This window comes from Panthera uncia (genome assembly GCF_023721935.1).
Source record: "Panthera uncia isolate 11264 chromosome B3 unlocalized genomic scaffold, Puncia_PCG_1.0 HiC_scaffold_1, whole genome shotgun sequence".
Classification (NCBI taxonomy): Eukaryota; Metazoa; Chordata; class Mammalia; order Carnivora; family Felidae; genus Panthera; species Panthera uncia.
The window spans coordinates 94,883,350-94,906,592 of NW_026057582.1; the positions used below are offsets into that span (position 1 = coordinate 94,883,350).

Here is a 23,243-nt window from a genome sequence, read left to right on the forward strand (position 1 = left end):
GTGTGATGGCAAGACATTTATTAATTATACTTTATGTCACTATTAATTCTCTTCACAGGAGGTAGAAAATAGAAACCACTAGGAATCCAAGCCTTAGATTGGAGCAAACGAAACTCAAAAGATCCTTCTAGAAACACACTTATATACTTTTTTCCCATAAATGTGGTATTTGGGATGTGTCAGAATCAAGAATGAACTAGCAGTGAGAGGGGAAGAATATGGAAAGAGAATAGGAGGGAAGTGAAAAGTTACACTGATGGAGGAGTTGGTTCACTTTCTGAAGACAGGTGTTGAGAAGGAAAAAAAAAGATTTAATTGCCCTTTTCCCTTGCTTGATACTGCCATTTCTTGCAGTCCATAAGAGCATGCTGCCAATGATTTGTGTGTGTGTGTGTGTGTGTGTGTGTGTGTGATCCTAATCTTGGTTTTTGACTGGAGTTGTGCCATTGGCCTAGAGAGTATCAATTGGCATTGTTCTGGGTAATGATGGAAACTGTATGAACTCTTTTCTCATACAGTCATTGCTGAACAGGCTCTCAAATGTCATTTTCCCCACACGTATTATCTTCCCTCCTATCGCTTCTCCTTTTCCTTTTCATTCATGTGTGTTGATCTCTGCCCCGCTATTATCCTTTTCCTGTATTCTATGATCTAAACAAAAACTTGTAGTTGAAATTCATGAACTTAAATATAATTTGCTCAGAATTGACAGACTTCTTCCTCATGTGCAGTGGTATTAATATTCACATTTATTACCGAATAAACATATAAGTTATAACCTTGCTATTTATTGACATTCTATCTTTATTAACATTTTCTTTTAGTACTATTTCACATAACGAGTTGTGTGATAACTTAGTGAATTATTCAAGATCATCAAGCTAGTGATTGATACAACTAGAAGTGTTGGAGTTAAGACCACGGCTACTATAAAAAAAATCCAGTAAGGCAAAATTTTCCCTTCATTAAGCTAAGAGCAAAGAGGCCATGTCTGTGTCAGTGAAAACAGGGCTGTGAGATGCTGATAATCTATTATCAGCTTTTGTGGCCTGTTCAGTGGCAGAGGTGCGTAGCTAACACCCTTGCCTTTAAATTGTGTGTGCTTGGTGGAAAAGGTGATTCTAATAAGCTGGAGTTTAGCAAGAGTTTTATAGGTCAGGTGAGCATAAGGGAAGCTCTCCTCAGTGACTTGAGCACATTTGTGGTTGTATAAAATCACTAGCTTAGATGCAACAAAAACAATTCAATGCATTCCATTATTTTAATAAAGATGAATATATTTCAAGAATATTTTTAATTGCAAACATGGTAACGCTTATTATGGAACATTGACTCTTACCAAATTTATAACAGTGAGAATCTTTGCTTTTTCTTTGACCCAGTATCACTCCACAGAAGTAACTCTGGCTATCAATTTAATGAATATCTTTCTAGGTATTTTTCTGTGTATATATAAGCACATGTAATACAGTATCATACTAAACTTACTAAAATGCAAACTTGCTTTTTTCACATAACATGATTTTTTTCATTTATACACATATGTATTTAACTCGTTTACTTTATTGTGTTCTCATTGGATAGATAATATAATTCATTCCATAAGTATTTAGGTTACCTAGCTTGTATTGCTATTACAAAAAGAAATGGTGCAGTGAATATCCTTGGATAACAAATTAATTTCTTGTTGTATTTTTCTGTGCGGTAGATTCCAAAAAAGGAAAAATTCTAAGGGTTATTACAAATACTCTAAATGCAAATATGGCTCTTTGAGATACCAGTTTGGAGTTTCATCTGTGAAGATGAAACACATCAAAAAAGAATGATATTTTTTACAAATACAGGTATTTCTTATATCGTTGCAGACAAAAGTTGCAGCAAAATGGTTTGCTTCTATGTCTTCCCAGAAATACAAAGTTACGTGTAACTAACAATTTTTATTATCTTCCTTGTGATGCTGACAGAAAACCAAGGTGTCAACCAAGCCAGGCTAAAGTTTCAATGTATGGAACTATCCAAGAATACAAGTGATCACTTTGGTAGCTAGAGTCTCCTTTTCACTGGGTGAGGGTGAGGTCTTAAGAGGCTTGGATTTTTCCTATTTTGTGAACCAGTTGAAAATCATGGTATACATTTAATCTTTTTTACAGCCTTTTTCTTAAAGGAAGTCCTTATCCCATTGAAATCATTCCTCTTTCTCCTCTTTCAGGGCTGGGCGAGGGCTTTATGGTATTGACAGTATGCCAGATCTCCGTAGGAAGAAAACTTTGCCCATTGTACGAGATGTGGTAAGGAACTCCTGTTTCATTCTCTTCAGTTGTATGTGTTGCCTTTTTCTTTATCATTAAGTGCCATGCCTATCTGTATTTCATAGAATAATACATATAAGAAGTTGGATTCTACCAAGTGTTGCATTTATCATTTCTTTAAAATCTATTAAATAAATGAAATAATTCTAACCTTTTGACAGCGTTTTTTTTTTAAGCCTTCTTTCTTTTTCTCCAACATGGGGCTTGAACTCCTGGCCTTGAGATCAAGAGTTGTATGTTCTACTGACAGAGACAGCCATGTACCCCTTGGCCCCTTTTTTATTGGTTAAAATTACAAACCAGTTTAAAATGGCATAACAATTGGGCAAATAGAAGTCACAGGGCATGCTAATTGAGCTGCTGCAACTGGGCTTTGATAAGTGCAATGTTGCAAAGGACCACAAGTTTAATGCACACTTGGAGGCTTGTTTTGGACTTCCTCACCTTATGTCACTGGATTCTACTACTTTATAAAGCAGCAGATACTATTAACCAATTATTTATTTAATTAAGATCAAATTTAATCACATTAATAAGTGATTCCACTCTCTGAAGAAAATTACAACTCTCAAGTCATTAAAACCTCATTAAACCTAAACATAACTCTGAATAACTCAAGCTCTCCTATAACAAAATATGCACAGGACCACCTAAAGATGCAAAGGATTGATAATGGTCCACATTAGACTATTAAAAACAAATAGCTTAACTGCCAGAAAACAAAGTGTTTTGTTCTATCATCAAAATTGTCTCCACAGTTTCCTGGAGGCAAATTCTTAACAGTTTATGACATGAAAATATGTTTTATCCCAGAGAAATAGAAATTTCCCTTTTAGCGGCAATTTATACTATTTCTTATATCAGTAATTTTTAATTTTGCTATGAAAACCTTCATCTGAAAACCATCACTTGTGTTTGAAATTAGGAAAGATAAAATCTTGATTGGAAAGATCTTCTACTGTGTCTCTGTAGCCCAGATTTCTGCCATTGTAGTGTGGATATTATTTTAAAGTGTTCAGTTTATTTAACATCATTATACTCTTTTCCCACCTTTCTTATGTCTAATTATTTACACTTTGTTTCCTCTGACACTTGGGATCTTCAGGCCATGGTAAGTGATTTTCAATTTAATATTTTCTATATTTCTGAATGTATGTTGCACTTACTCATGGGATAAAAGAGGGCAAGATGGGGAAATAAAAAGAGACAGAAGACTGAGAAATTTGGGTTCTGCAAGAATTTAACATCTAGTTCTATTCTGAAAGATACACAAAATTATATACACAACAGATACGAATACAGACTAAAATAGAATGCAAACATAATTTTAGAGACAATAGTTGTCAGAAATGGAAGATCATCTTGGCTAATTCCTTGGACGTAATCTCTCTATAGGTTTACACAGAAGGGGTGGTGATGGATGGATAGTGACTTCCTCACTGAGGATTGCTAAACTTTTATCTGAGTTTATGGCTTTGTAGCTCCAAGGAGATAGATTTAGGACCAGGTGCAAAATCCCATTGTAACTTCCCTTTGTTCCTAATGAGATAACATATTAAACATTCCCATCTAAAACTTCGGGTTTCCAAAGTTCTCTACAGTTCTGCTGAGTGTATTATATCACACACATTTCAGGTAGGAGATATAATGGTTCTGTTTTATGGTAGGGAAACAAAAGGGACTTGACTTTTATTTAAAATTACTTATGTTACCAACATTGAGTTAAGAAAACCAATCTGGGTATAATGGTTCTCACCTGATAAAATGAACACTTAGGAAAAATATACTGCTTAGATATGAAAGAATATTCCAGGGAACTGTGAACAACTCAAGGATCATCTAACACCTGTGATTTGGGGCCGTCACACAGATCATCTAGCTCTGCACCAGTGGCCATGTTTTATGAAGAAATGTGATCATGATCACCTTGAGGAAAAACAAAGTTAGAGAAGTCTCTTGCTAACATGGATACCTGGGGCTGATCAGTCTGCCTTGCTGGACCTCAGTTTTCTCATCAGTTAAATGTAAGGGTTGGGTCTGATTGTATAAGGGGATTGTATCAGCTTTAATGTTCCATGATTTCACATTCTGGATGAACTAGCTGACTACTGAAAATGGCAGGTGCCTATTGACTAAAACATGAACAGTGATAGGTTATATTCTTACATTTTCACATGTTGTTGAACAATATGTACTTAGCATCCACCTCATGTGCCAATAACTCCTAAATTCTGTTTATTTTAGACTCTGGCTGCCCGGAAATCTGGACTCTCCCTGGCTATGGTCATTAGGACATCTCTAAACAATGAGGAACTGGTAGGTGCAGAGTCGATTGCTATGTATTGATATAGTCCAGGGGAAGGCAATTCTGATCAAGCCACTCAGTTGTAATGTTGATTCCAAAATTCCAGAAATAACTGGCAACACGGGGAAAGTCTGACCCTAAACAAATTTCATCCAGACCTCAACTTCATTATCATACAGATTATCCTCTGTTGATCAAACATGCATGCGCCTCTCCGTCTTTACAAATGTTATTCCGTCCTAATGCATTTTACCTGTAATTCTCCCCTTGAGAAAAATCCTGCTACATTTTTATATGATTCAAATTTTGCCTCCCTTCTGAGGCTGTCCCAAACATCTTTCTCCCCTTGTGGCTGAATTTTCAGCTTCCTCCTTTGAGCTTTTTCTAGCATTTAATCACAACCTCCATACAGTAGTATAGCAAAAGTGAAGGTTGCTTGGGGTGAGTCCCATCTGTACCAGTAAATTAGCATTGTTACACCTGGCATTTTATCTAACTTCTCTGAGTCGATTTCTCTCATCTGTATAGTGAGGTAATAAGACACATTATTAAAGGAGTGGATACATTTTTAACACTTGGCACTGCTTAGAGTATAGTAAAACATAAATGCAAGCTGCTGGTTTTATTATTTTTATAAGCAATTAACTTTATTATTTTGCATAAACCTTTGCTTTTAGACTGCTTTCTTGAGGGTAGCATTGTGTCCTGTTTTTTTGCTCTTGTTAAATACTTTCACCCCTATTGCTTAGTACATTATCTGACATGAGGTATATACTTTGTAAATTCTTGTTGTATGAAAGAACCAACTGGTTAGAAAATACAAGTATACTCCAATATCTAGGTCAGGAATTCTTAAATTTGGCTCATTAGAGTCACCTGTGGTAGCTTTAAACCATGCACATGCCTGGGTCTAGCTCCCAGTGGTTCTGATTTAATTGGCTTCAGATGTGGCTTGGGTCGAAAGGGATTTAAAAAAAATTTTAGGCGATTTTAACGTGGAGTGGATGTTGTGCTGTGGTAACTCCTTCCTGCCCAGCCAGTCTATTGGGTTTTTACTAGAGACAATTTATATGTCCTCCCTTAGGTGAACTAGTACATTCTATAGGAGTGACACTCCTATAGTCCTATAGAATGTAAAGGACTTTGTCATTCCTATAGAAGAAAAAATTTGCCACTGATAATACTTGTTTTAAATCTCTATAGACTTGGCATTTAACACCATTATTTATATGTATATTTCACAGTTTCTTCTTCTTGTCACTGTCATCTTCCACTCAGAAGCCAACCTTTACTAGATCTCTATCCCAAACTCTCCCCAGCCTAGTACATATCAGAAAAAAAAACCAAAACCAAAACAAAAACCAAAAAACGTCCATTTGAATATTTGGGTGCTACAGTAAATAAAAACATTTTCTCTTGTGCCAAAGTATTAAAAAAAATGTGGCTGATTTTCCAAGGATCTTATTCTTATCAGATTTATGATGACATGTAATATTTGAGTGTAGTTTGGATACAAATGAAATTAAACATCCTCTGGTACATGAAAATGCACCATATTGCTTGCTGAAACTTGAAGTGTCTAGTCTTGGGCTTTTGAGGGAGTAAGCAAGGTTGAGCGTTTTTATCATTAAACTCCTACACTATTTCTTTTTTGTACATATGGTATTTGGTCTGAACCACAAATATTCATTCGTATGAAAAGTTAATAGGAAAACGATAGAAATGAGAAGAATGCTATTACATCTTCTGCGGCCTTGGATAGGGAGCACACCTTCACTTTATGGTTAAATTAGTTATTGATCTTCTCATCCACTTAAACATACATTTATTTCTTTAGTTTCAGAAAACCTATGTAAAAGACTTTTCTGTGTGGGTGTTGGGTGGATGAATAGAGTTCATCAGCTCTCCATGAAATTCATAAAGCCCATTTCCCTGGGGCCCATATCTCAAAAAGTAAATGAAATATGACTTGTGCACAACAGGCATATTAAATGTCACTCTAGACAAGCTGTCACATTAAGTCATTACATCGGCAACTAACATAAATGCTGAAGCAAATAATTCCCACTTTTGGGTGTTGAAAACCTTCCTAGGCACCTTTAATGTGAAAGCATGAAATATGTGTCCTTTACATAAAGGAAAATGGCTTTGCCATGTGGAAAATATCACATGGTAGCACATCCGTTTTAATTAAAGAGATACATGGTAAAAAGTTCAGTCATCTCTTCCAAAGCATGAAAGGGCTCTCAAGTTTGATGTGAGATGACAGTGGGTCAGCCAGCACCACCTCTGTGGTCTCCCTGTGAGCAGTGGGTAAAGCAATGCCAGGTGCCCCCATCTATCACCATTTCCATCTTGCCCACAGAGACCTATTGGGGCTGATTGGAAATCACAGTCTAAAAAGCCCTTAAGGAACATAGTTTCTGAACATTTCGATCTGACCTAATAACACAAGAAGGGGTAACACTCTAGTATCCCTGTATCACAACAGTAGTATTCCTGATGCTGTAGTGTTCTGCTTTGTGCTTGTTTTCACAGACTCAGTTTCCTGGGTGTGGCCCCAACAGTGGGGAATCAAATTAAAACCATTCAATAAATCACTGATTTGAGTGTCTATTATGTGTCAGGCATTGTTGCAGATTCTGAAATATGATAGTGAATAACTCTACTAAAACTCCCTGCCATCATGAGGTTTATAATACAGTGAGAAGGGAGCTGAGATACCATGTTTTGCTCCCACTATTGCTACAGGTTGTAGTGAAAGCTTCTTAACAGGTGGGAGTATTTAAATTGACAGTGTGTGATGAGGGTTATGGGACACTCGAATAGGGTGAGGGATGCAAATCACCAAGCCTGGAAGGGATTCTAGAACCCTCTTTATTCTGTCCCAGGTATTCACATCTAACTATGGTTTGGGGGCTGGTCTATTGGCTTGCTTCCAGAAGTGTTAATTCTCATGAAGTTTGGTTTATCTAGGTGAGTGGAGCTCCTTTCAATGACAAGATCCATGCCCAATGAAAGGGACTTATAAGAACTAGGTATGGGAATAATTAGATCAGATCTGGGGCCTATTTTTAGCATAATACTGGAAAGATGACATAGAAGCAGGAAGCAGGCCAGAATACCTGTGTGGTGCCTGAGGTTCAGTCAGGAAGCTGCAGGCTCACACTATGCCCAGGTACACTGACTCGGGATAGGAACAATTTCAAACCAGATAATTGAGAACTGAAGTGACAGGGGTCTGAATTTGAATTTCAGCTCTACCTCTATTATCTTTGTGAACTCATTTCTTTTCAGTACTTTTTGCCTCCCTAAGATGTGTTCACCTCATTTGTAAAATAAAAGTAATAATACTTACTCTCCACAGTTTGTGAGAATTAAAAGAAAACATTGTCTTGCCAGCCAGAGCAGGTGGCAGAGAGGGAAGAGGAGTCGCAATGAGGTCTCTAGAGTATATGGTTTGTCCCATGCCTCCCTGTAACCTCCGCAGCTGCAGGTCAGATTCCAGGGTGTACTGATATGGAAATCCATGGTAATCACAAATTTAAAGGTGTTCTCTTGTTTGCAAGTCTTGTTATTGGTCCTGCGTCTCTCCTTCAAGAGCACAGTCTTTGGTTTGAGAGAGATAGAGCTCCACTATTTACTAGTTGTAGGAACATGGGCAAGTTACTGAAACTTTCTTGGCCTTGACTTTCTTATATTTGCTAGTTACGTAAGATTTTTCATCTGTGTTTATAAGTAAAATGCCCTGTGGTTTACTGTGTCTTTAAGCGATTTTGGCGTCAATAACCTAGCTTTGTAAAATAAGTTGGGAAGCTGTCTCTTTTCTTACTTCTCTTGAATAGTTTGTGCACAGTACGTGTTGCTATGCCTTGAAAGATGGACAAACTTGCCTCTAAAACCATTGTGTAATTTTTTTGAGAATGGATATTTGACTACTGAATCAATTTAATGTAGTAGTTCCATCCATGTTCTTTAAACATTTGTTCTTGATTCAGTTTTGATCATTTATATTTTTTCCAGAAAGTTGTCCTTTTTTTATCACCTAAAATTTCAAATTCCATCAAATTGTTCATATAAGTATGACATAAAACTTGTGCTGGGGTGCCTGGGTGGCTCAGTCGGTTGAGTGTCCGACTTTAGCTCAGGTCATCATCTCATGGTGATGTGAATTTGAGCCCCACATCCGGGCTCTCTGCTGTCAACACACGGCCCAATTTAGATCCTCTGTACCCTTCTCTCTGCCCCTCCCCTGCTCACACAATCTGTCTAAAAAATAAACAAACATAAAAAAAAAAAAGATTATGCCATTTTCACCTTATTTGTATTTTCTCTCTTTTTAAATCAATACTGCAAGAGATTTCTCTGGTGTTTGTTTTGTTGACTCCATATTGTTTTTTTTTTCTATTTCATTTATTTTCTTATTTAGATTCATATTCTATTCTCTGCATTTACCGTGAACCTACTTTTCTACATAGTTCACTAATTTTGACTTTATTAACTATTGCATACACACAAAAGAATAATTACAAAATAATTGAAGAACAGTATATATACTTGTGTATCCATGACAGCTTAGGAAGAGAAAAATAAGTATTTAATAAATGATGCAATGATTAATATTTAAGTCAATTTAGAGTGTTTATTCTCCCAAAGACAAGCCATATGAACTATTATTGTTACTACATTGTATTATTTTCAGAGGACATGGAATACAAATTTAGTGATTTGCATTTAATTGACTATTTTATAGTTTGGCTCATAATTTTGTAGGTATACCACATGAGCTCTTTTTGTTGGGTACGTAAGTTTTGGGACTTCTATATTCCTGAATAATTTTCTTTCAACTTTGTTGGTAATCTTATTAATGTCTTAAATGTTTTTTCTTTAAAATATTTTCTCTATGCTATTAATACAGCTATACCAAATTGATAGATTCAGTATTTCCTTGATAGAACTTTTTTAGTCATTCTTTAAGTCTTAACATGTTTTATGTGTATCTCACATAGCTTAATTTTCTTTTTTTTAAATTTTTAATGTTTATTTATTTATATTAGAGAGAGACAGAGTGAGCAGGCAAGGGGCAGAGAGAGAGTGAGACACAGAATCTGAAGCAGGCTCCAGCCTCTCAGCTATCAGCACAGAGCCTGATGTGGGGCTATGAACCCATGAACTGTGAGATCATGACCAGAAATGAAGTCACAAGTTTAACCCACTGAGCCACCCAAGCGCCCCTCACAGAGCTTAGTTTCAATTCAATTCAAGAATTTGTCTTTTTACAGGTGAACTCAATCAATTTACATTTATGATAGTGTATTTGAGCTTAGTTCTATTCCTCTTTAAAAATATACTGTCTCTTTTTTAATTGTTTTTCTAAGGTTCTTTTGTGGAGGTTGAGTTTTACTTTCCCTCTCCTCAACAGATGAATTAAAATGATCTATACTGTTTATTTTAATATAGCAGATGTTTCCTAAATGTATCATAAATATACTTTACAATTTCTTTTATTGAAGTATAATTAACATACATTGCTATGTTAGTTTCAGGTGTATAATATTGATTTGACAATTCCGTACATTAGTCAGTGTTTACCATGATTAAGTGTCGTCACCATCTGTTTCCATACAATGTTATTACAATATTATTGACTATATTCCTTGTGCTGTATTTTTTTCATTGCTGTGATTAGTTTATTTTATAGCCAGAAGTTTGTATCTCTTAATACCCTTTATTTCACCCATCTCCCCACCCACCTCCACTTGGAATCATCAGTTTCTTCTCTTTAAGAGGAACAAGGTAGGAGTGTCTGGGTGATTCAGTCAATTAAGCCTCTGACCTCAGCTCAGGTCATGGTCTCCTCCCTCATGGGTCTGAGCCTCACATTGGGCTCTCTGCTGTCAGCACAGATCCTGCTTCGTATACTCTATCCCCCTCTGCTCCTCCCCTGCTCTCAGTTTCTCTCCCTCTCTTAAAAATAAATAAATAATTAAAAAAATTTTTTAAAGAGAAACGATGTGTGGTTTTGTATTAGTATGTTCATTTGTGTTTTTTTTTATTGTCATCATTTTTTAAAAAAGTTTTTAAATTCCAGTTAACCTACAGTGTAATATTCGTTTCAGATGTGTAATACAGTATTCAACACTTCCCTGCATCACCTGGTGTTCATCACAGGTGCACTCCTTAATCCTCATCACCTATTTAACCCATCGCCTCCACTACCCCCGTTAACTGTCAGTTCTCTACAGTTAAGAGTCGGTTTCTTGGTTTGCATCTCTCTCTCTCTCTTTTATATTTTTGGAAGACAGAGACAGAGTATGAGTGTGGGAGGGGCAAAGAGAGAGGGAGACAGAGAATCTGAAGCAGGCTCCAGGCTCTGAGCTGTCAGCACAGAGCCCAATATGGGGCTGGAACCCACACACCATGAGATCATGACCTGAGCCAAAGTCGGACACTTAACCAACTGAGTCACCCAGGTGTCCCATGCCTCTCTTTCTTCTTTTGTTCCTTTGCTTATTTTAATAAATTCCACATATGAATGAAATGATATGGTATTTGTCTTTCTTTGACTTATTTCACTTAGTACAAAGTCTTATAAGTCCATTCATGCTGTTGCAAATGGCTAGATCTCATTCTTTTTTATGGACAAGTAATCCCTTATGTGTGTGGGTGTACATATCTGTGTATACCACTCTTTTGTGCATTTATTAAAGTTGCTTTCATTTCTTGACTATGGTAATAATGCTGTAATGAATATGAGTGTATATATCTTTTCAAATTAGTGTTTTCTTTCTTTCTTTTTTTGTTTTGTTTTGTTTTGTGAATATCCAGTAGTGGAATTACTGGATCATATGAATAGTTTCATTTTTAAATTTTGAGGAACCTCCATACTGTATTCCACAGTGGCTCCACCAACTTACATTCCCACCAATAGTGCATGAGGGTTCTCTTTTCTCCACATCCTCACCAACACTCATTTCTTGTTTTTGATACAAGCCATTCTGACTGGTGTGAAGTGATCTCACATTATGGTTTTGATTAGCCCTGATGGATGGTGATGTAAGGCATCTTTTCATGTGTCTGTTAGCCATCTGTATGTCTTTTTTGGAAGAATGTCTATTCGGATCCTCTGCTCATTTTTTTAATTGGATCGTTTGGTTTTGGTATTGAATTATAGAAGTTCTTTATATACTTTGGATATTAACCGCTTGGATATATCATTTGCAAATATCTTCTCTCAGTAGGTCATCTTTTTGTTCTGTCAATGGTTTCCTTTGCTGTGCAAAACCTCTTTATTTGGGTGCAGTCCCAATAGTTTATTTTTACTTTTTTTCCCCTTGTCTCAAGAAACATACATAAACATATTGTTAAAGTTGATGTCCAAGATAATACTGCCTGTGTTTTCTTTCAGGAGGCTTATGGGTTCAAGTCTCAAATTAGGTCTTTTTTTTTAATTTGTTTGTTTACTTTTGAGAAAGAGAGAGAGAGGATCCCAAGCAGGCTCTGTGCTGTCATCACAGATCCCATTGTATGGCTCAAACTCATGAACCATGAGATCATGACCAATTGAGTCACCCATGCATTACTAGGTCTTTTTTTTAATATTATTTTTTAACATTTATTTATTTTGAGGGAGAGAGAGACAGAGTGTGAGCAGAGAAGGGGCAGAGAGAGGGAGACACAGAATCTGAAGCAGGCTCCAGTCTTTGAGCTTTCAGCACAGAGCCTGACGTGGGCCTTGAACTCACGAACCCTGAGACCATGACCTGAGCCAAAGTTGGATGCTTAACCGACTGAGCCACTCAGGCACCCCTTAATGTTTATTTATGTTAAGAGGAAGAGTGTACACGTACATGCGTGGAGAGGCAGAGAGGTTGACAGAGAATCCCAAACAGGTTCCTCCTCACTGTCAGTGCGGAACCTCACAAGCCCTGAGATCATGACCTGAAATAAAACTTAGACGCTTAACCCACTGAGCCACCCAGGTGCCCCTCACATTCAGGTCTTTAAATTGGTTGTGTGCATGATATAAAAAAGTGGTCCAGTTTTCATTCTTTACATGTAGCTGTCCAGTTTTCCCATCATCTCTTATTCAAGAGACTATTTTTTCCCATGGTATATTCTTTCTTTCTTTGTCATAGATTGCGTTTATAGTTGTGGGTTTATTTTAGAGCATTTTTCCTGTTGTATTGTTCTAGGTGTATGTTTTTGTTCCAGTACCATACTGTTTTGATTACTAGTTTTGTAGTGTATCTCCAGCTTTGTTCTTCTTTCTCAAGATTGCTTTGGTTATGTGAGGTCTTTTGTATTTCCATACAAATTTTAGGATTATTTTTTCTAGTTCTGTGAAGAATGCTATTGCTATTTTGATAGAGATTGTATTGAATCTGTAGTCTGCCTTGGGTAGTGTGGACATTTTAAAAATATTCCAATCTATGAGCATGATACATCTTTCCATTTGTGTCATCTTCAAATTCTTTCAACAATATCTTGTAGTTTTCAGAGTATGGGCTTTTCACCTTCTTGGTTAAATTTATTCTTGGTGCAATTGTAAATGAGATTGTTTTCTTAATTTCTCTTGTTGATATTTCATTATTAGTGTATAGAAACACAACAGTCTTCTGTATGTTAATTTTGTGTAACCTTTACCAAATTATAAGTGTTAATATTTTTTTTGATGGAGACTTGAGGATTTTTTATATATAGTATCATGTTATCTGTCAATAGTGACAGTTTTACTTCTTTCTTATCAATTTGGATGCTTATTTATTTATTTATTTATTTTTCTTTTCTTTTCTTTTTTTTTCTGATTGCTGCAGCTAGAACTTCCAGTACTATGTTGAATAAAAGTGGCAAAAGTGGACATCCTTATCTTATTCCTGATCTTAGAGGAAAAGTTTTCAGTTTCCCACCATTGAGTATGATGTTAGCTGTGGGTTTTTCATATATGGCCTTTATTGTGTTGAGGTATGTTCCCTCTAAACCCACTTTGAGAGTTTTTATCATGAATAGATTTTGTATTTTGTAAAATGCTTTTTCTGTATCTATTGACATTATATAATTTTTTTATTATTCCTCTTGTTAATGTGATGTATCACATTGATGGATTTATAAATAGTAAACTACCCTTGCATCCCTGGAATAAATCTTACTTAACCATGGTGAATCATTTTTTTAATGTATTGTTGAATTCAGGTTGCTAAAATTCTGTGAGGATATTTGTATCTATGTTCATTAGAGATACTGGCCTGCCATTTTCTTTTCTTTTTCTTCCTTTGTTTCTTTGGTTTTTTTTTTTGTTTGTTTGTTTGTTTTTGTTTGTTTGGGTTTTTTTTTTTTTTGGTATTATCTTTGTCTTCAAACTTTAAAGTTAATAACTCTGTCCTGAAAAAAAAAGATCCAAAAATTCTTAAGCTCTCATTACTAGCCTCAATGATAACATTAAATAAAAGGTAAGTCGAAATGTCATATCAGAAAATGGTCTAAAAACTGCAAGTTTGTAGCCCATAGAGTTTAACTGGATCATCCTTTGGGTTTCCGTGGAATCAGCTTTCATAATTCTGGTAGTAAGTTCCTTTTTTTCCCCTCAAGCACCTGGAGAATCTATTTCATTTTAACACTTTTACATATTAAACTATTTTTTCTCAACACTTCATTATATCAACTCAATCTGCCACATTGACAGATCAGTTTTCCAGCATGTAAAACAAATACATTATTGATGCTAGAGTACTATTGGGAGTATCATTGAGATAACAAATAGAAAGCACTTCAACCATTTTAAACATATAAGTGTGTAGTAAATATTGTAGTTTTTATCATAATCTGTGTTTACCATACCACTTTCCATGGCTCCATGACTGGCTTTGCTTGGTTACACAAGAGGACAGTGAAAAGGGTTCCTTTTAACAGAGATGACCTCCTTTCCTCTCTTATTTCTACAATATCCTAGCCCATCTTTCTAATTTCATGGTCTCTGTCAAAAGATTATCTGTATCTATCCCAAGTGGTAAAAAAAAAAAAAAATAGACTTTCCATCTTAAAATGGTAAAAGTTACTCTCCAGTGAATGAATTCATATTTGTTTTAGTCTCTTATATTTAATAAATTACTCATCTCATACTACCTTTATTATTGTATACACTTTTTTATTGAGGTATATTTGACCTATAACATATTAGTTTCCAGTGTACAACATAATTAATTAATATTTTTATATATGTGAAATAATCACCACAGTAAGTTTAGTTAACTTCCATCACCCAAACACAGTTTCATTTTTTTTCTTTGTTGTGATAATTTTTATGATCGGCATTTTTCAAATGCACAGCACAGTATTAACTATGGTCACCATAGTGTATATTATAATCCCATGACTTACTTGTTTCATAACTAGAAATTTACACCTTTTGACCCCATTCACAAATTTTACCTACCATCCTCTGCCTCTGGCAATCACCAGTCCGTTGTCTGTATCTGTGAGCTTGGCTTTTTGCTTTTGCTTTTGTTTTTGTTTCTGTTTTCTTAGATTCTACGTGTAAGTAAGATCATACAGTATTCATCTTCCTGTGGTCTAGTTCACTTAGCATAATGTTCTCAAGATCCAACCATGTTGTTGCATATGGCAAGATTTTACTCTCTTATAGCTGAATTACATTCTATTATACACACACACACACACACACACACACACACATTTTCTTATCCATTCTAATGACACTTAGGTTGTTTCTGTGTCTTTACTGTTGAAAATAATGCTTCTGTTAACATGGAGGTATATGTTCAAATTAATACTTTTATTCTCTTTGGATAATTACCCAGAAGTGGGATTTCTGGGTCATATGGTAGTTCTATTTTTAATTTTTAATTTTTTGTGGTAATTCCATACTGTTTTCCATTTAAATTCCCACCAACAGTGCAGAAGTGTTCCCTGTTCTCCAAATCCTTGCCAACACTTGTTGTTGTTTGTGGTTTTAATACTGCCTTTTTTTTTTTATTTTTTTTTATTTTTGAGACAGAGCATGAGCAGGGGAGGGGCAGAGAGAGAGGGAGACACAGAATCTGAGGCAGGCTCCAGGCTCCGAGCTGTCAGCTCAGAGCCTGATGCAGGGCTTGAACTCACAGACCGTGAGATCACGACCTGAGCTGAAGTCGGATGCTCAACCGACTGAGCCACCCAGGTGCCCCAATACTGCCTTTCTAACAGATGTAAGGTGTTATCTCTTGGTTTTGATTTGCATCTCTCTGAAGATTGTTGATAGTGAATATATTTTCATGTACCTTTTAGCCATACCTATGTCTTATTTGGACAAATATCTGTTCAGATCCTCTGCCCATTTTTAAATCAGTTTGTTTTCTAGCTATTGAGTTGTATGAGTTCTTTATATATTTTGGATATTATTCCCTTGTCAGATACATGATTTGCAAATATATTCTTCTATTCAGCATATTGTCTTTTCATTTTTTTATGGTTTCTTTTACTGTGAAGAAGTTTTTTAGTTTAATGTTTTTAGTTTAATGTAGCTCCACTTATTTTTGCTTTTTGTGTCAAATCCAAAATACATCATCACCAAAACCAATGTCAAGGAGCTTATCCCCTATGTTTTCTTCTAGGAGCCTCTGGTTTCAGGTCTTATATTTAAGTATTTAATTAATTTCTTATTAATCTTTTTGTGTATCTTATAAGATCATGGTTCAGTTTGATTCCTTTGCATGTGGCTGTTCAGTTTTCCCAGCACATCTCTTAAAGAGAGACTGTCCTTTCCCCATTGTATATTCTTGGCTCCTTTGTCATGAATTAATAGCACATATATGTGTGGGTTTATTTTGAGGCTCTGTTCTGTTCTTTTGATCTATGTGTCTGTTTTTATGCAGTACAATGCTGTTTTGATTATGGTATCTTTGTAATATAGTTTGGAATCAGGGAGAGTGTTGCCTCTAGTTTTTTTTTCCTTGAGATTGTTTTCTCTGTTCACGATTTTGTGGTTCCATGCAAATTTTAAGTTTGCTGGTTCTATTTCTGTGAAAATTGCCATTGAAATTTTCATAGGGATTGTGTGGAGCCTATGTATTGCTTTGGATAACATGAACATTTTAATGATATTTTTCCAACCCATGAGCATGGAGTATCTTTCATTTATTTGTGTCTTCTCTGATTCTTTCGCTAATATTTTATACTTTTCAATGTATAGATCTTTCATCTCCTTGGTTATATTTGCTTCTAGGTATTTTATTCTTTTTGATGCAAGTGTAAGTTAAATTCATTTCTTCATTTCCCTGACGATTTGTTATTTATGCATAGAAATGAAGCACATCTTAGTGTATTGATTTTATATTCTACAAATTTACTGAGTTTATTTATTCCAAAAGTTTTTGGGTGGAGTCTTTAGAACTTTATATAATTACATTCACAATTTCATTGAATGTTTGAATTGAAGAAAAGTGATACAGTACATGACAAATCTGTCCTAATTTGTTTCCAGGTTGTGTTTTCTGTCATAATAGGTCTGTGTTATTTTGAACTCTTCTTTAATTATTGTATCCTCTTCTTTATCATTATTCACTCTCTTTATTTGGACTTACTAAGTCACTTAGCTCAATGATAATTAGTGTCTGTTAAAAAACAATGTAAGTAATACAAATTATTCACATTTTTCCAAGGATAGGCCCATAACTTTTGGTGTCTTCACTTTTCTGGTACAAAATTTTACCTGAATAACTTTAACTTCTACAGTCAGTTTTATGTGATGATTGTCCTCGTGAGTAAATCAGACCCGAAATTAGGCTGTTTTTATACTCACAAACTTCTTATGCCATTGTTCTGTCTTCTTGTTTATAACAAATTTCAAAGGTCACATTGTACATAATATTTGCTCTGCAAATATTTCTGATGCTTTTGTACAGAAAGAGTGAAATGATACCTACAGGACAGCAAATAGATTTTTTTCCCCAAGGTACATGAATAATGCTTCAAAACAAGAAGCATATTTTTTCTTGCAGTTATCAAAATGTGATTTTTTTTGAGAATAGGAAAATCATGGTTTACATAATCCCATGAGGAAACCCACAGGATGATGAGAAGATTAGAACTTTATTAGTTCAGTCACTGGTTAACATGGTAGAGGAAAAAGAGAACAGGTGTATGGCAAATGGAGATAGACATGCTTTGTTCCTATTGTATTAACATTTGGTTGATTGGAATATTGATTGTCTCAAAACACTAGTCATTGCCTTTGGCAGGAAGCCTGAATGCTTTATTTATTGGGCTCATTTTAATTTTCTCATATAGTTATGTAGAAAAGACAATTCATTTTTTTTTGTGTGTCCTAATTGTTCAGAAAGTGACATATTATAGCATTTCACCCAAGATTATAGTTTATTAGAGGACAGATTTTTAACAAAATCATTGTTTAGGATATGAGCATCCTTCCCTTGGTAATCTGTAATCTGTATTTGGCTAAAGAGGTTTATCAGAGCCAAAGCATTTCCTACCCTCATTTCTACAGATAAAACAGTGTCTTCACAAAGTAAAAGTCACCTTCTTTTTTCTTCAGTCAGTTCAGTAATATAAAACTGATGTTTACAGGTTTTATTCCTAATTGCATAAGTCTTACATTCTGTATATAAATAGAAAAAAATCCTCGGAGAACACAAATCAAACCATGACTAACTTTCAAATATTAAATTGAGTAACTTTTTGTTTGTTTTTTTAGTGCTTTTTTGTTTTATAAATTGTTTCCACAGTGAGCATGCATTTTGATATAATTAGAAAATACATACTGGAAAGTGACATCTGAGATTGGTGGTTGTTGTTGTGGCTGCTTTGTTTTGTTTTTATTTAGAACGGAGGAAAAGCCAGCAATGTTGTTTGCCAGTGATAATTATTTTATTTTGTAAGTAACTTCCATGAAGTATTGAGCATGATTTACAAAAGCTTTGTGACTTTTAAAAGAGGGGGAAATAAAGAACATATATACACATCCATAAATACCAGCATCCATTGTCTTTTGTCGTATAGAAACAAGAGTCTTCTCTTGGATGTAAAATGCAACTTGGTCATACAGTGAATGAAAGAATATTTTAAAAAATGAAAATATATTTTAGAAAGTATTAAATGTTTATTGTGGAAGATTTGGAAATTTTAGAAACCTTTATAATAGATTAGCAGCAAGTCTTCTCTTTTGCTGAATTCATTCTGTCCTTGTTTCCTAATCCCATTAGATTAGGGCTCTGCTTGTTCTTGGCATCATCTTCTCTACATATCTGGATTTACGTAGGCCAGAAACTCTCCCCAGATAACATACGCAGTCTCATCCTTTCATATTAGTGAGGATCCTGTTTATTAACTCTACTTAATTATCTTTCTATCTGTTTAATGTACTACATAAAAAAAAAAATCTCTTCCTTTTAAGGCAATTTCTAATAGTTACAAACTCCCATCTGTCATGTTCAGTGGCTAATTCTGGGGCTTCTCCTTGTTTTATTCAGTTTTTCATACCCTATCTTTTTTGTCTTATTCCACAGAACTCTTTTATTTTTGGTCCTTTTTATAATCTTGTTTGGTCTGGTCGGTCTTCGCTAACTAAGAAAGTACCTTATTTTCCCAGGATGCAGTATTCTTGTGAGAGTAAGAATCCCTTATAAGGTATATTTGTACATGCTTTCCTAGCTAATCATTTCCTGAGTTTCTGAACTGACCATCCTTACATCTTATACTTTGCTTCAGTAAGAACTGTTTCCATATGTCATTTATTTTAATTTTCAGCTTTGATAGACATGCTCATATCCCCAAAATCACAAGTGAAAAAGATACATATTATCATTTCTGTCAGACTGAGGATATATACCTTGTAGTGAAGTATACAATATTTTCTCCAGCTTCTCCATCTTTTAAATGTTCAATTTGTTTTAATGCCCCATTCAGTTGATTTTCAGTGTGTTATCTAGTAAATTTTCAATGTTACTATCGTTTTTTTTTTTAAATTAGCTTCATTCTCTTTTTATTTTTATTTTTATTTTTTTTAAATTTTTTTTTTAACGTTTATTTATTTTTGAGACAGAGAGAGACAGAGCATGAACGGGGGAGGGTCAGAGAGAGAGGGAGACACAGAATAGGAAGCAGGCTCCAGGCTCTGAGCCATCAGCCCAGAGCCCGATGCGGGGCTCGAACTCACGGACCATGAGATCGTGACCTGAGCTGAAGTCGGAGGCTTAACCGACTGAGCCACCCAGGCGCCCCTCATTCTCTTTTTATGAAATGGATCATGGCTCTTTAAACCCAACCAAACAAAACATTTCAATGAAAACTTCTCATCTGTTTACTTAGAACTGTCTTTTATTTGGTTTTCTCCAGTATGTTTAATTTTTTAGGAACTCTTCCTTAAATTTATTACTCCTGCTATAGCTTAAGAATGTAGAGGACTGACTATATATAATTTGAATTCAATGAAAAAGATAATAGTCACAGGGTATTAGATAAAATGTATGAACCATTTACTTAACCTTAAAACATGTAGATAAGTTCATGTTCAAAACAACCCTTTACCCAACCCTACTTTCTAAGTTGTTATGTTTTTCTTTACTTGTATTCATTAGCAGACTATTCCCACCTAGTGTTCTATTTAGTTAGAATTACTTTCCCCTACTAAGGGAAAAACAAATTACCTGATGTGATTGCAAATATAACTAAATTCCGCACTTGTTTTTTAGCTAAACCAAAAAGCTACATTATATGCGCACGCACACACACACACACACACACACACACACACACACACACCCTGAGCCCAGCTAGAACAGGAAACTGTCTATGGATGGCTGATTGAAAATCTGTTATGCCAAAGTGAATTGTTCAATTCAGTTTAATGATATTGATAATAATACTCTGCTAAGCTGTGCAGGGGAAGCAAAGATGAATTATACATCATTTTAATTCTAAAAGAACTGTTAACAGTTATTTTGCAAGACGACATCTTCATTATGAAATGAGGCCAAAGATTACTTGGGTGAGGCTCTATTGAAAGGATGGATCCAGTTGTTTGTATAAACCCTAATATGGGGGTCCCCCACTTGAATAATTCCTCTATTTGATCACACTCCTGTTCTCTAGACTCACATGAAGTATAAAAGTATAAAAAGCTTCAGCCAGACCCTCATGTAGTAGCAAGGCTGGATCTTGCTGTTCAAAAGTTAGAAAAAAATTTAGTAAAGCTTAACTCCCTGCAGGGAATATTCCAGTACCGTTACCAAACATATTCTGGGAAAACACACCATGAGGGGAATATACTAATAAAGGGAAATATGCTGTTACCGTACTGTGGAATTGAAGAATAATGGAAAGTTGCCCATTTCAACACTGTGGGAAGGTATTCTGAAATTAGACTTAAAGATTATTAATGCAAAATATAAATGTTTCATGTAAATGCTAGGCTCCTACTGGATTTATGTAAATATCCATTCATTATATATCAGGAAGTTTTGTGAAATTATTTGTAAATGTAACTTCAGAGTGATAGTCTTTCTTTTAAGAAGATACCTGCATTGTTATATATGAAAAGCACAGAGAAGTACTGATCCAAACAGGTCTTTTTCCTATCAACCTAGGATGGTTTCTGGAAAATCCAGTATCAATACTAATACTTAATATTTATTTAGTATTTTGAAGTCTGTGGAATACATTTGTTACTATCATACAATTTGATCTTCAAAATAATATTGCAGATAGGTAGATAGGGGAGGAAAGTAAGGTTTGTAAGTCTCTGTGGATTACCATACTTCTAAGTGGAAGAACATTCCCACAAAATATGTGTCATATCCCTACTATGTGTCGGAGACAATGATTGGCACTAAGGAGAGAAATATCGATGACGGGCCCTAAATATATCCTGAAGAAGCCCATATTAAATTTCATTGAATGGCCCTATGCTAGGGAACTCAGGTCTCCTCTGTCTACTCATTCAGTGAATTTTTCTACCCCACCAGTGGCTTGTCACTGAGAGTCCTTCCATGTGTTGTAAAAACTTATCTCCCTTTAAGATATTACCATTACCATGGGAGAGTCGCATGTAAGTTTTACCTGCTACTAGTGCTCTCTTATTAATTAGTTGGTGACCTTGTTCTTAAAGGATAGGCAATGAAAACAGTCCCTTGTAGAAGGAATTATAGAATGAGCATTCTTTGGAGCTGGGAAGTGTTGAAAGGTCTGGGAGAGTACAGAGTCACGGAAGAGATACCGCTGTAGGATGCAAAAGAGGGGTGGGGATGTTTCTGGAGCATTAAGTCAGCATTTAGAATGCTTTGAATCTACTTAACAATCTTACCAAGAACCAGTTTAAACCAAGGATAGCTATTTAAAGATGTGTGTGTATGTGTACACGCTCACACATATATATATGCGCGTGTGTATATATATACACACACACACACACACATATGTATGTGTGTAATATATATAATATATATAATATATAATATATATAATATATATGTTATATATAATATATATGTTATAATGTATATAAAATATACCATATATTATACCTATGTTATATATGTATATACAATATATATGTATATATTAATATTTCTTAGGCACCAATATTAAGACAGAGACTAGGTTATGCTCCAATGACTGATATAGCAATGAGCAAGAATTTCATAATCCTTCACTTCATGGAGTCCACAGTATAGCAGGGGTGTGGATATTATCAAGTAATTAGAGCTTCTTGCTGCTATGAAAGAAGCTTGCACAACAGTGGAACCCAGTCCAGTCTGGGATGTAAGGGAGTTCTTTGTGTTCACATGACAAATTGGACCCTAGAACACTGAGAAAAGAATAGTGAGCAGAGTTCTTGTCATTACTTAAATCAATAATTAAGGGGCTCTTTCAAAATAATATTTTCAGGGAAAAATGATAAAATAGTTTGTTATTTGTTGAAATCCTTGAAATACACTGAGTTGGCTGACATTGAAACTTATCTAATCTTTACAGAAAATACATGTCTTCAAGAAGACCTTGCAGGCACTGATCTACCCCATGTCCTCCACCACCCCTCACAATTTTGAGGTCTGGACGGCAACAACACCCACCTACTGTTACGAGTGTGAAGGGCTCCTGTGGGGCATTGCCCGGCAAGGCATGAAGTGTTTGGAGTGTGGAGTGAAATGCCATGAAAAGTGTCAGGACCTCCTAAATGCTGACTGTTTGCAGAGTGAGTACCTACTTAGGCTAAAGACATGTATGCATAACCTACATGCTTTCATATTAGGCCTCTGCAGTTCTTGCTGGTTTTCAGTAATTCCACCCCCTACCCCTCCTACTTCACAAAGATTCACATACCACCCATGACATTATATTGTTGATGCTGTGTTCCCATAGTGCCAGGCTCTGACTTAGATTCCTCAGAATGACCAATTGCATGCTTGTCCAGTAGAAAACTTGAAAGTGGCTTCTGATCTGTTTGGTTACTTCCATCTCTTAATAGCCCTGTGTAGAAAGTGGGAGTGTGTCAAGTTATGTTCCTCAAACAAGGACTAAGGCACACCCTTGTAAAATATATTTTTAATATTTATTTCTTTTTGAGAGAGAGAGAGAGAGAGAGAGAGAGAGAGAGAGAGAGAGAAGGGCACAGAGAG

At 35.3% G+C, this 23,243-nt stretch overlaps 1 protein-coding gene across 1 annotated transcript in view; it reads left to right on the forward strand.

The window, feature by feature from the left end:
* LOC125910387 (protein unc-13 homolog C-like) overlaps positions 1 to 22,956 on the forward strand; it is a 37,827-nt gene extending 14,871 nt beyond the window's left edge. Inside the window, exons 2-4 of the mRNA XM_049614135.1 lie at positions 2,210 to 2,288; positions 4,554 to 4,625; positions 22,600 to 22,956. Of these exons, the coding sequence (XP_049470092.1) occupies positions 2,210 to 2,288; positions 4,554 to 4,625; positions 22,600 to 22,956 (508 nt within the window). The remainder of the gene's footprint in view (positions 1 to 2,209; positions 2,289 to 4,553; positions 4,626 to 22,599) is intronic.
* Positions 22,957 to 23,243: the final 287 nt, after the last annotated feature.